We start from the raw sequence: 14,238 nt of genomic DNA, 5'->3' as shown, positions 1-14,238 counted from the left end.
ACTCTTGGAATCAGGGACCATCACAGGAAAAAAAAAAAAATGATGAGAATTATTCTTACACTTCTGGGCAACACAGGAGAAGATACCCATGCCATAAAGATAATCAAGCTTTTAATGTATGTGAATTTGTCACATCAGATATCTTGTCGCCACTCTCATCATTCTACTATGATAAACTACTTGAACATGCAGGAAAAGGACTACACTATGTATACGTGTCTCCATTTTCCTCACAGATTTTTTTTGTCATCAATTAGGTTCAAATAATTTCAGCATTTAAAGGATAATAACTGACCTTAAAAAGGAACAAAAATAAATTCAGTAATTAAGATGTATACTTTAAAAAATGCATACTTAATAACTATTGATAGAAAAAATGTTTTAACTTCAAGAAATGTTAAGGGTAAAATACAGCTTTGGATCACAACCACAATAATAATCATATCTACAAAAGCCAAGGTTTAATCGAGAGGGATACATCAATAATATCTTACTAAGAATTATGTATACCGAATTTAAAATAAATTTGTATCTACCTATTAAGGTGATTATAAATTTATATCTACCTACTAAGGTGATTATTCATGAAAACAGCATCAGCACTGGCTGGGCGCGGTGGCTCACGCCTGTAATCCCAGCACTTTGGGAAGCTGAGATGGGCGGATCACGAGGTCAGGAGATCCAGACCATCCTGGCTAACACGGTGAAACCCTGTCTCTACTAAAAATACAAAAAAAATTAGCCACGCATAGTGGCGGGCGCCTGTAGTCCCAGCTACTCGGGAGGCTGAGGCAGGAGAATGGCGTGAACCTGGGAGGCGGAGCTTGCAGTGGCCCGAGATCATGCCACTGCCCTCCAGCCTGGGCGACAAAGTGAGACTCCGTCTCAAAAAAAAAAAAAAAAAAAAAAAAAAGGAAAACAGCATCAGCACCAGAATCTTTATATTACTGTGTTTATCAGACATCTTCTCTGAAGCACCCTCAAAATATTTTTCAGAACCCTTGGGGAGCATTGCTAAATAAATCTGAGTTTGAACACAGAACAATGTGAAGAAGACATGAACTGCTCATCTACAATTACTCAGTCCCCAAATGAAGAGCTGACAACAAAGCTGCAGCTCTGAAGTGAAACCTACGTACCTAGCAGGACACATTGCACCTTACGCAAGGAAAAGAGATTCCTCCAAATATCTAATAAAAAGATTTGCACATAAGCACTTCATAAAGTAAAATGATAAATGAATTAGTGAAAGAGGAAAAAAATGGCTCGAGAAAGTCAAAGACAAAACCATCCAGGAAGGAAGCTAACCTGAACAGTGTGTATTTGTGGTGACTGAATAACCAGTGGCTGTGGTGTCTGAATTACTCCCTGGACATGTATAGTTTGGCCCGAAGGTAACTGCACTAGAGTTACAGCTAGGGAGCCTCTTCCTGTGCCTGATCCAGCCACAGAAACCTGCCAAAATGATCACCAATGAGGATTAAAGCTGGATCTTTGTTGTTATTGTTTTTGCTATTTTTAAGTAATACCACTCACTAATATGGCTGGCCTACTTCTCTTTTTCCTGCTGCTGAGAAATGACAAACCATCTAGGATACTTACCATCAGGAGGTGGCTACTGTCCTGGAACAGTCATTTTCTGATCTGACAGATATTAAGGAACACATGCTCCTTATAGCTTTTGGTGCCCATACTTCGGTGGCTAAGAATGTTCCAAGCACAAAGTTCCAAAGCAGTTAAACTACCTCACTACGACCTCATGCGTACTAACAGTGAAGCCTTTCTTAGGCCAGAGTATAAACTACCCTCTCTAACTTCTTCAGAGAAATTGGAGATAGAAGTTAAATATGGTTCTTTTTGTTGTTGTTGTTGTTGTTATTTTGAGACGGAGTCTCGCTCTGTCGCCCAGGCTGGAGTGCAGTGGCGTGATCTTGGCTCCCTGCAAGCTCCACCTCCCGGGTTCACACCATTCTCCTGCCTCAGCCTCCTGAGTAGCTGGGACTACAGGCGCCCGCCACCACGCCCAGCTAATTTTTTGTATTTTTAGTAGAGACGGGGTTTCACCATGTTAGCCAGGATGGTCTTGATTTCCTGACCTTGTGATCTGCCCGCCTTGGCCTCCCAAAGTGCTGGGATTACAGGCGTGAGCCACCACACCCGGCCAGTGAATTATTTTTATTAAATGTGTGACATATGATATTCTAGTGTTACTCTGGATGTGAGCTGATGCTTTGTCTCTAGACTGATAAAAATCACAGTCACTGCTATGCCCTCATAATAACTAAAAAGGCATAGGCCGAAGAAATTCCAGGACCTTTCAAGCCCCTGGTGTCTCTGACCCAGAGAAAGCTCATGCCTTGAAGGCTGGTGAGGCCTCTGGACACTTTTCCTCTCCCTAGCTAAAGCATCCAGAGAGGCCAGAACTATCACTTAACTTTGGGCAGAGATCAGCACAACAGCCATCTCCTCACTACTTCCCTGAGTTTCTTCAACAGAGATCTCTACCAGAAAAACACGATACTAACCACTCCTCTGGACTCAAAACCTGCCAGGTTTTCTAATTAGTAAACAACTCTGTCCTATAGGCTAGCATAATTGCAGAAACTTTGCCTCATTTTACTAAGATTCACTATTCATTATGACTTACTTAAGAGTCAAAGACCTTGGAAATAAGTCACCAGTGTCTATCATGAGCGGTAGTAGAACCACAGCATTTAAAACAATTTTTTCAAGGAAGACTTTGTGTGTGACTTCACTTTGAAGAACACCAATGATTTCCAACTTATATTAATATCTGAAAAGAATTATTAAAAACTGGGTTTATAACAAATAACTAAGATTTATTTACATCATCATTCCCTTGGAAAATAAACTTCTCTGGCAATCCAAAAGTTAAAACATGTTTTATCCGTGTAAGAGAACCTAGGTGTTAAGCATTGTACTAGGTGCACTATTAGAAAATAGAATTAATAAAACTAGCACCTAAGAAACAATGGCACACCAAATAGTATAGAACAAATTGCTCCATTTTAGAGGCCGTGAATATCACAGGAGTACAGAATAGAAAGATCAGTATGGGCCCAAACAGTAAGTAAGTGAGGGCTTTGTGTAGATGCCAGAGCTTGAGTGAAGGCTTGATCTAAACCTAGATAACAGTTGGACAGATAGTGTGAAACCAGGACAGAGGGAACCAATATGTAGCCTACAGGGAAAATTCAGCTCACCTACCCCCAGAGTATTATCATCCAGTTTAGATTCCAGGGAAAAGAAAGACATCATCCCATTATGGAACCAGTAGATTTAACAACTACAAGTTTCAAAACATTGGATTTATTCTACAAATGTTTATGGCACAAAAGGCAACCCTCTATGAATTATAAAAAGGCAACCACCTCTATGGTGACTAACTCTCAAAAGATAACTCTTTCTCCTCACAACTGATTCTCAAATATTTTAGTCTCAGGGCATCTTTACACTCTTAAAAATTACTGATGACCTCAAAGAACTTTTGTTTCTGTGATTTATACTCAGTAGAGGGCTGGTAAACACTTAACTAGATCTTAAGAAGGAGGAACACTGACTTGTAGCATTTGCTTACTTCTGTGATGTAAATACTCCTACTATGCCTGATTTCAAGCTGCCAATGGATGACGTTGAACACAAAGCCAGATAAAGATTATACAATTGGCTTTCACTAGTACAAGCCAGCTGTGCACACCACTGGTTATATCTGTTGATATTTAACATATTGGAAATTAAAACAGAAATTTTAAAAATAGTAACTTATTTTAAAATAATAAATATGTGCTACCATAAATAACATTTTATGAAAAATGATTACATTTTCAAAAAAATGAGAAGAGTAGTACTGTTGTACATTTTTACAAATTACTTTAATGTCAGGTTTAACTGAAGACAGCCAGATTCTCATATCTACTTCTACACTGAATCTGTTGCAATATGTTGCTTTAGTTGGTATGTGAAGAAAATCTGGGCCTCACAAAGACTCGTGTTAGAAAAAGGGAGGAATATTATAATAGCTTCTGTAGAAAATCATGGATATTCTTCATTGATACACTAAAACTTGACAACTGGTTCTCTTAAGGGTTAATTGCAACATACAATCTGAGACTGTATCAGTTACATTAAAATCCATTGATCTGTCTTGTAGTTTGGATGAATCTTTTACCCACGTAAGATTTTGTAACATCCTGAAGTATTCATTTGGAAAATACTGGCTCACTGAGTTCAGGAGATCTTCCAAACGTGGACACATTTCATGACACAGTATTATAAATCACATTTCATTAAAGTATAACCAGTTTGATCAGAAAACTATGAATATTGTCAAGCTCACAATGGCAGATGCAGATTTTCCAAAATTCAAAGTTTTGGCTTAAAAGCTTGTGACAATAAACACCATGAGTTGTTTTCCTTGAACTGACAAGCTCACTTCATTTGTTTTTGAGGAAATGTCTTCAAGTTTGAATAGCCATCATTTGGCAATTAGTCATTCTTTTGAAGAAAATTATGTTCTGTGGAAAAACAGGCAGCTAATTCATCTTAGCACTCAAATAACACACGTGCTTTTCCTCAAGAACACCATGGGTCTTCAGGATGCAGCAGGGGGGGCTTTCTGCAGCTGTCCCACTTCAGGACACAGAATATCAAAACAGCATGTACTCAGAGTCAAGATTTAATGCAATGGTAATTTTTACTGCTTCATCAAAGATATTCTTAAGTAAAACTGACTTTGAAAAAAACTGCAAGTGGATGGCAGTGAAGAATACAGTTAATACTAATACAGTTTGTGTCACTGACTTGTTAAGGCACCCAACAATTTACCACTCCCCCACCACCACTATTTTTGCACCATCAGTGCGGATATCAAAACAGAGAAAAAGAAAAAGAACATCTCAGCATTACTGTAAAAATGGTTTTGACCTAGCAAGCCTCATGAAAGTGTCTCAGAGTCACCCCCAGGGTTCTGCACACCACACTTTGAAAACAGCTAATCCACACTAATCTAGCCCCCACACCCTGGCTTTCAGCTTAAAGAACTGCTCAGACAGGCTGAGATTTCAGCTCCAATAGAGCAGCAGAGACAAAATAAACATATCCAGTAACCCTGACAGAGCCCATATGTCAGAGATTGGCAAAATAGAAATTATGCTTTATAACTACATAAAACAAAAGAAAACAAAGGAAAAAAAATTAACACAAAGAGAAGACTTCACTGACCAGTTTCTATCCCATCAGCTCAGGAAATTGGGACATGATCTTTACTGCCAAATTCCAGACTGAGCTCTCTGGAGGACACAGTGCTCCACCACCACTTCTCTCACCCACCACCTTGTGTAGGGACAATCCACAGGTAAGTAAGGAGGGTAGAGTGACTTGATTTTCCTCTCTGTTCCTTTCCTTTTTAAAAAATGCAGTCACATAGCTGGGTGGTGGAAATTTCTGAAGATATTACATTTTCTCAAATCAAAATAATTTTCTTTTTAGAATTAAGGAGCTCCCAAAGCTTGTCAGATCCCAGTGCCTCTCAATGTTTTACTCTTTTTTCCAAATACATAGAATAAAGTATCTGAAGACAATGAACTTGAAACTATAGCGGGGGAAACCCAGGGGTCCTACAAGTATTCTCACAACCTAGACCTGTGGGTTGAGATGGCAGGTGATGTCCACCTTCATTTTTTGTGGGGAAATGCCCAGCTTCAAAGAAATCAGATTATTCTGGAGAACAGAAAAACAATTCAACAAAGATTCATGGGCATCTGATAGGCATAAATCATCCTTTACATTGCTTTAATCATCTTTCAAGTACAATTCTCAGAATTTTAATTAAACAATAGCTCTATCAAAAATGGCTAAGTCCTCATGACTGTAATCCCAGCACTTCAGGAGGCCAAGGCAGGTGGATCACCTGAGGTCAGGAGTTCAAGACCAGCCTGGCCAATATGGTAAAACCCCCTCTCTACTAAAAATACAAAAATTAGCCAGGTGTGGTTGTGCGCACCTGTAATCCCAGCTACTCAGAAGGCTGAGGCATGAGAATTTCTTGAACCCAGGAGGTGGAGGTCGCAGTGAGCTGAGATCATGCCACTGCACTCCAGCCTGGATGACAGGGCAAGACTGTCTCAACAAAAAAAAAGGCTTGGTCAAGAATACCTGCTGCAGAAAAAGAACTTAAAGAACTTGTACCCACTAACATAAACCATATCCTTACAATTCTGGAGATGGGTTATACAGATTCTGTAACTACAAGGAAACTTCTGTATGTCCAAACTCTAGGCAGGCCAAAAGCTCATAAGACAATTTTTTCATTAAAATGCTAAAATAAAGGCTGAGAACCTGCACAAATGATGCATCTGGAGGTAGAATTCAAATGTCTCCTTTTAAAAAAGAAAACCCTTAGATCTGGAGAACTATCATTCTACATTCTCACTGGTTTGGCCAAAACTTATAAGCAAGAGCGTCAAGCTTATAATTATACTGGTAGAGTTAATAGGTTAAACTCCAATAAAGAAGAAAAGACAGAAGAATCAAATAGATGCAATAAAACATGATAAAGGGGATATCACCACCGATCCCACAGAAATACAAACTACCATCAGAGAATACTATAAACACCTCTACGCAAATAAACTAGAAAATCTAGAAGAAATGGATAAATTCGACACATATACCCTCCCAAGACTAAACCAGGAAGAAGTTGAATCCCTCAATAGACCAATAACAGACTCTGAAACTGAGGCAATAATTAATAGCCTACCAACCAAAAAAAGTCCAGGACCAGATGGATTCACAGTTGAATTCTACCAGAGGTACACAGAGGAGCTGGTACCATTCCTTCTGAAACTATTCCAATCAATAGAAAAATAGGGAATCCTCCCTAACTCATCTTATGAGGCCAGCATCATCCCGATACCAAAGCCTGGCAGAGACACAACAAAAAAAGAGAATTTTAGAACAATATCCCTGATGATCATCGATGCAAAAATCCTCAGTAAAATACTGGCAAACTGAATCCAGCAGCACGTCAAAAAGCTTATCCGGTCGGGCACGGTGGCTCACGCCTGTAATCCCAGCACTTTGGGAGCCTGAGGCAGGCGGATCACGAGTTCAGGAGATCGAGACCATCCTGGCTAACATGGTGAAACCCTGTTTCTACTAAAAAATACAAAAAAAATTAGCCGGGTGTGGTGGGCGCCTGTAGTCCCAGCTACTAGAGAGGCTGAAGCAGGAGAATGGTGTGAACCCGGGAGGCGGAGCTTGCAGTGAGCAAATATCATGCCACTGCACTCCAGCTTGGGCGAGAGAGCGAGACTCTGTCTCAAAAAAAAAAAAAAAAAAAAGCTTCTCCACCATGATCAAGTGGGCTTCATCCCTGGGATGCAAGGCTGGTTCAACATATGCAAATCAATAAACGTAATCCAGCATATAAACAGAAACAAAGACAAAAACCACATGATTATCTCAATAGATGCAGAAAAGGCCTTTGACAAAATTCAACAACCCTTCATGCTAAAAACTCTCAATAAATTAGGTACTGATGGGACATATCTCAAAATAATAAGAGCTACTTATGACAAACCCACGGCCAATATCATACTGAATGGGCAAAAATGGGAAGCATTCCCTTTGAAAACTGGCATAAGACAGGGATGCCCTCTCTCACCACTCCTATTCAACATAGTGTTGGAAGTTCTGGAAAGGGCAATCAGGCAGAAGAAAGAAATAAAGGGTATTCAATTAGGAAAAGAGGTCAAATTGTCCCTGTTTGCAGATGACATGATTGTATATCTAGAAAACCCCATCGTCTCAGCCCAAAATCTCCTTAAGCTGATAAGCAACTTCAGCAAAGTCTCAGGATACAAAATCAATGTGCAAAAATCACAAGCATTCTTATACACCCATAACAGACAGAGAGCCGAATCATGAGTGAACTCCCATTCACAATTGCTTCAAAGAGAATAAAATACCTAGGAATCCAACTTACAAGGGATGTGAAGGACCTCTTCAAGGAGAACTACAAACCACTGCTCAATGAAATAAAAGAGGACACAAACAAATGGAAGAACATTCATGCTCATGAATAGGAAGAATCAATATCATGAAAATGGCCATACTGCTCAAGGTAATTTATAGATTCAATGCCATCCCCATCAGGCTACCAATGACTTTCTTCACAGAATTGGAAAAAACTACTTTAAAGTTCATATGGAACCCAAAAAGAGCCCACATTGCCAAGACAATCCTAAGCCAAAAGAACAAAGCTGGAGGCATCACGTTACCTGACTTCAAACTATACTACAAGGCTACAGTAACCAAAACAGCATGGTACTGGTACCAAAACAAAGATATAGACCAATGCAACAGAACAGAGCCCTCAGAAATCACACATCTACAACCATCTGATCTTTGACAAACCTGACAAAAACAAGAAATGGGAAAAGGATTCCCTATTTAATTAATGGTGCTGGGAAAACTGGCTAGCCATATGTAAAATGCTGAAACTGGATCTTTTCCTTACACCTTGTACGAAACTTAATTCAAGATGGATTAAAGACTTAAATGTTAGACCTAAAACCATAAAAACCCTAGAAGAAAACCTAGGCAATACCATTCAGGACATAGCCATGGGCAAGGACTTCATGTCTAAAACATAAAAAGCAATGGCAACAAAGCCAAAATTGACAAATGGAATCTAAAGAGCTTCTGCACAGCAAAAGAAACTATCATCAGAGTGAACTGGCAACCTATAGAATGGGAAAAAAATTTTGCAATCTACTCATCTGACAAAGGGCTAATATCCAGAATCTACAAAGAACTTAAACAAATTTACAAGAAAAAAAACAAACCACCCCATCAAAAAGTGGGCGAAGGATATGAACAGACACTTCTCAAAAGAAGACATTTATGTGGCCAATAGACACATGAAAAAATGCTCATCATCACTGGCCATCAGAGAAATGCAAATCTAAACCACAATGAGATACCATCTCACACCAGTTAGAATGGCGATCATTAAAAAGTCAGGAAACAACAGGTGCTGGAAAGGAGGTGGAGAAATAGGAACACTTTTACACTGTTGGTGGGACTGTAAACTAGTTCAATCATTGTGGAAGACAGTGTGGCGATTCCTCAAGGATCTAGAACTAGAAATACCATTTGACCCAGCCATCCCATTACTGGGTATATACCCAAAGGATTATAAATCATGCTGCTATAAAGACACATGCACACATACGTTTATTGCAGCACTATTCACAACAGCAAAGACTTGGAACCAACCCAAATGTCCAACAATGATAGACTGGATTAAGAAAATGTAGCACATATACACCATGGAATACTATGCAGCCATAAAAAACGATGAGTTCATGTCCTTTGTAGGGACATGGATGACGCTGGAAACCATCATTCTCAGCAAACTATCACAAAGACAGAAAACCAAACACTGCATGTTCTCACTCATAGGTGGGAATTGAACAGTGAGAACACTTGGACACAGGAAGGGGAACATCACACATCGGAGCCTGTCGTGGCGTGGGGGGAGGGAGGAGGGATAGCATTAGGAGATATACCTAATGCTAAATGACGAGTTAATGGGTGCAGCACACCAACACGGCACATGTATACATATGTAACAAACCTGCACGTTGTGCACATGTACCCTAGAACTTAAAGTAAAATGATAAAAAAAAAAAAAGGTTAAACTCCATTATTATCCATTAAAAAAATTCACATGGCTTCCTACCCTTAACATCTTAGCACTATTATTATACTGTGTGTGGGGGGCTATAGCTGAGTACATCGCTGCCTGTGAAGTAGGGTATGGTACACAGATGGCACAGAGGGAATAAGGTCAATGAAAGATCCAATAGCATGCATGATATCCCCAAAGACAAAATAGGTAAATAAAGAAGCATCTTTTTTGATTTGTGCAAGGTGATGGATTCAGTTTTGGGGAGCCTAGGCCCCTAAAATGGCAGGGCAACAACAGGACCACCAGGTAGAAATGTTCAATAGGCAAGGAGAATTAGGGGACTGGTTATTGGATTAGAGCCCAGATAAGAAATAAACATCTGAGGCCAGGCGCAGTGGCACACGCCTGTAATCCCAACACTTTGGGAGGCCAAGGTGGGCAGATCGATTGAGGTCAGGAGTTCAAGACCAACCTGGCCAACATGGTGAAGCCCCATCTCTACTAAAAATACAAAAATTAGCCAGGTGTGGTAGCATGCGCCTGTAATCCCAGCAACTGGGGAGGCTGAGGCATGAGAATTGCTTGAACCTGGAAGGCGGAAGTTGCAGTGAGCTGAGATCACACCACTGCACTTCAGCCTCGGCAACAGAGCGAGAGTGTGTCTTAAAAAAAAAAAAGAAGAAGAAGAAGGCTGGGCACAGTGGCACATACCTGTAATCCCAGCACTTTGGGAGGCTGAGAATGGACGGATCATTTCGGGTCAGGAGTTCAAGACCAGCCTGGCCAACATGGTGAAACCCTGTCTCTAACAAAAATATAAAAATTAGCCAGGTGTGGTGGCACATGCCTATAATCCCAGCTACTTGGGAGGATAAGGCAGGAGAATCACTTGAACCCAGGAAGCAGAGGTTGCGGTGCGCCGAGATCATGCCATTGCACTACAGCCTGGGTAACAGAGTGAGACTCAGTCTCAAAAAAAAAGAAGACCCTTGTAATATTAACAAGGAGGAATCTACAAAGTATTACAATTGCTTTATTCATAATATGTAAGTAGAGTTCTAAAGAAGCCCTGAAAACAGAAAGGAATTAGTTAAAAAGTCTTTCCTAAAAGACACACAAGGAGACAAACCAAAGTTCACTTGAACTAAAATACGTATACCGCAGGTAGAAATAGAGAAATCTTTCTTATAAACATCAAATGTTCATTCTAAGACATTTTTATAAGCAAAAATTTCACCAAAACACATCATATTTATGAACTGACTCTTCTACTTGCTGAACAAATATCTACTGGGAGCTTAATACAGCAGTGAATGAGAAAAGTTGCTGCTCTCCCAGATCAGCAGACAGAAATAGATGAAGAAATAAATACATAATTTGGGTGGTGCTCCATTCTTAAAAGAATAGTAAAGCAGAATAACGGATTTGAGAGCGACAAAGCAGGGACTGGGGGTGGTGTGGTAAGAGACTATTTGCTGTAGATAATTTCTCAGAGGAGGGAATGTTTACACAAAAAGCCTAAATGAAGAGAAGGAAAAAGTGATACCAAGATCTACGAATAATTTATCACATTCTAATAACCAAGTAGGCAACTGCTCAAAAAACTAAAACATAAAATGGATGTTATTTTATATTTCACAATTTTTACCCCTCATTTCACAAGGCTTTAAAAGTGCATAGAAGGTACTTATAGCAGACATCATTTACCTTTTCTTCCACATCCCCTGAAGAATAATCCTCTTCTACAGGACGCCTGAAACATAGATTATGCTGATGCCACCACATCCACTGAAAATCCCACTATAAACAGTACTTAATCTGAAGAAATAAGGTAAGATGATGGAATTGACAGCCTTACTTGGCTTTGCAATAAAAAAAAAAAACCCTAATAATGACACTTATAACTGGGAAAACCTCACAGTGTTGTAACACAGCATTTGATCAGCACCTAGTGGACTAGCTCTGAATGTAGCTAGGTTCCCTCACGATGGGGTTTATGATGTCATAGTATAGCTGCACATGTCACAGAGCTACTAGGCCTGCATTCAAGACAATAAAGGATTTTAAAATGTGAATTCACAACATAGCAGACTGCTCTATCAACTCTGCTCCTGAAAAATCAAATCTCTGTACTACCTAGTTTAAGGACTACAATAAAAATACACTAAGAAGCTAAGCAAGAAGTTGAAAACGATCTTGATGTTTATGTATTAAGACAGGATTCTCAAAAGTCTGTTCTATAAGAGAAAAAGCATTTAAGAGAATATTAGAATATTTCAAATGTTTTAAAGCTGAAAATAATAAGAATATTATAAATCAAATACCTGAATACAGATGTAAAATATTCCACTTTAATCTTTTTTCCCCCACTGAGACGGAGTCTTGCTCTGTTGCCCAGGATGGAGTGCAGTGGTACGATCTCGGCTCACTGCAACCTCCACCTCCTGGGTTCAAGCAATTCTCCTGCCTCAGCCACACAAGTAGCTGGGATTACAGGCATGTGCCACCACGCCTGGCTGATTTTGTATTTTTAGTAAAGACAGGGTTTCACCATCTGTGCCAGGCTGGTCTTGAACTCCTGACCTCAGGTGATCCACCCACCTTGGCCTCTCAAAGTGCTGGGATTACAGGTGTGAGCCACCGTGCCCGGCCCACTTTAATTTTTAAAAGTCATATTTGATTGTGCTCAGTAAGACAAACACAAAATGAAAGATGTAGTTGGTCTTCATTTTGGTTATCTTGAGTGACTTCCTTCCCATTAAGGTGTTTTTTGTTTTGGGTTTGAGACAGAGTCTAGCTCTGTTGCTCAGGCTGGGGTTCAGTGGCACAATGTTGGCTCACTGCAACCTCCACCTCCCAGGCTCAAGCAATCCTCCTGCCTCACCCTCCCGAGTGGCTGGGATTACAGGTGCCCGCCCCCACACCGGGTATTTTTTTTTTTTTTTTTTGATACTCTTGTTCTGTCGCCCAGGCTGGAGGGCAGTGGCGTGATCTGGGCTCACTGCAACCTCCACCTCCTGGGTTGAAGCGATTCTCCTGCCTCAGCGTCCCGAGTAGCTGGGATTACAGGTGCCCGTCACCACACCCAGTTAATTTTTGTAATTTTAGTAGAGACAGAATTTCACCATGTTGTCAGGCTGGTCTCGACTCCTGGCCTCAGGTAATCTACCTGCCTTGGCCTCCCAAATTGCTGAGATAACAGGTGTGAGCCACCGTGTCTGGCCTGTTTTTTTTGTTTTGTTTTTAAGATAGTGTGGCTAACAAATTTCAAATTCCATGTAGTTAAATTTTACCTTAAGAATATATGTTGAAAATATTTGTTACAAAGAGATTAGCCAAGTATGATTATTATTTATATATTTACTATCCATTATCTTCTAAAGAGATGTTGTTGCCTCCAATCCTTTTTTTATGTATAGCGCATAGGCTGAAATCCATAATCTGAATTAAAAAAGGGGAAGAGGATCATTGTTTCTGATACTGTAAACATAAATGGTCAAATTTCATGTTTCTAAAAAATTCACTTCTTGAAAGCAAAGCAAGTGTTATAATTCATTCTTAATTATCCAGAAGGGTAAGCACTTAAATTAAAATTAGGGTTCTTTATCCTTTGAAAACAGTGCCCTAGCTAAACTTTTTTTTTTCTAGCTAATCCTTATGGTATCTTGGATTTCCTAGTTATAGTATTTGGGCATCATTTTATATTCTGACCAATATGAGCTATGTTTCACTTATTATAATAATATATATATTAAAGTACTATAAAAATGGACATGACCTTTATAGAAGTCAAACTCTTTTAGCTCTGGAAGGAACTTTTGAAAGCCAATCTCGTATTTGGTTTCAGTAAGACTGAAACTGATCATAATTTACTAGCCAAATGTATTTCAAAATAATAAATACACATAAAGAATTTGCAGTAAGATCCTAAGCCAAAATAAGGCTTTTTATGCAACAGACCTCATATAGTGCAAACAGAAGGTATTAAAATTGCTCTTAACAGTCATATGGATCATTTCTAATAATGAACAGGAAATGTTCATGCCAAAAGCTAGAAACCAGCAAATGAATGCCTACAAACCACTTATCAAAACTTTCATATTGATTTTTTTTTTTTTTTTTTGTATTTTGTATTTTTTGAGACGGGGTTTCACTGTGTTAGCCAGGATGGTCTCGATCTCCCGACCTCGTGATCCGCCCGCCTCGGCCTCCCAAAGTGCTGGGATTACAGGCGTGAGCCACCGCACCCGGCCCATGTTAATCTTTATTTCTAACCTAAATCAACTCTTTATTGTAATATCTATGAAACAAACTGCAACTCATATGAATTATTCTGATTATCATTATTTCTTCTACCAATCACTTGGTATAAGTCTAATGAGTACTGACTTGACAAAAACCACCATAGAAAAACAGTAACGATAAACAAAATGTGGTACATACATACAATAAAATATTCAGCCTAGAAAATAAAGTCCTGTCACATGCTACAAAATGAATGAAGGTTAAAGACATTATGCTAA

At 39.4% G+C, this 14,238-nt stretch overlaps 1 protein-coding gene across 23 annotated transcripts in view; it reads right to left on the bottom strand.

Moving 5' to 3' along the window:
• Nucleotides 1–14,238, bottom strand: part of CREM (cAMP responsive element modulator) — a 91,647-nt gene that overhangs the window by 36,872 nt on the left and 40,537 nt on the right. Inside the window, exons 1-3 of one of the 23 annotated variants that reach the window (XM_055275145.2) lie at nt 11,423–11,679; nt 10,119–10,120; nt 6,023–6,142 (exon numbers count right to left, since the gene is read on the bottom strand). The exons of 15 other annotated variants lie outside the window; for them this stretch is intronic. In XM_055275145.2, coding sequence (XP_055131120.1) covers nt 6,023–6,142; nt 10,119–10,120; nt 11,423–11,500 — 200 coding nt within the window. In that variant the 5' untranslated portion in view covers nt 11,501–11,679. Of the gene's footprint in view, nt 1–1,308; nt 1,456–1,602; nt 1,725–6,022; nt 6,143–10,118; nt 10,121–11,422; nt 11,680–14,238 lie in introns of those variants that run through there. 7 more of the 23 variants (XM_055275127.2, XM_055275132.2, XM_055275133.2 and 4 more) reach the window with 7 other exon arrangements.

This window comes from Symphalangus syndactylus, chromosome 4, assembly GCF_028878055.3.
Source record: "Symphalangus syndactylus isolate Jambi chromosome 4, NHGRI_mSymSyn1-v2.1_pri, whole genome shotgun sequence".
NCBI classification, from domain to species: Eukaryota; Metazoa; Chordata; class Mammalia; order Primates; family Hylobatidae; genus Symphalangus; species Symphalangus syndactylus.
The sequence above is the reverse complement of the archived record's forward strand: the minus strand, read 5'-3'. Positions and strand labels throughout refer to the sequence as shown.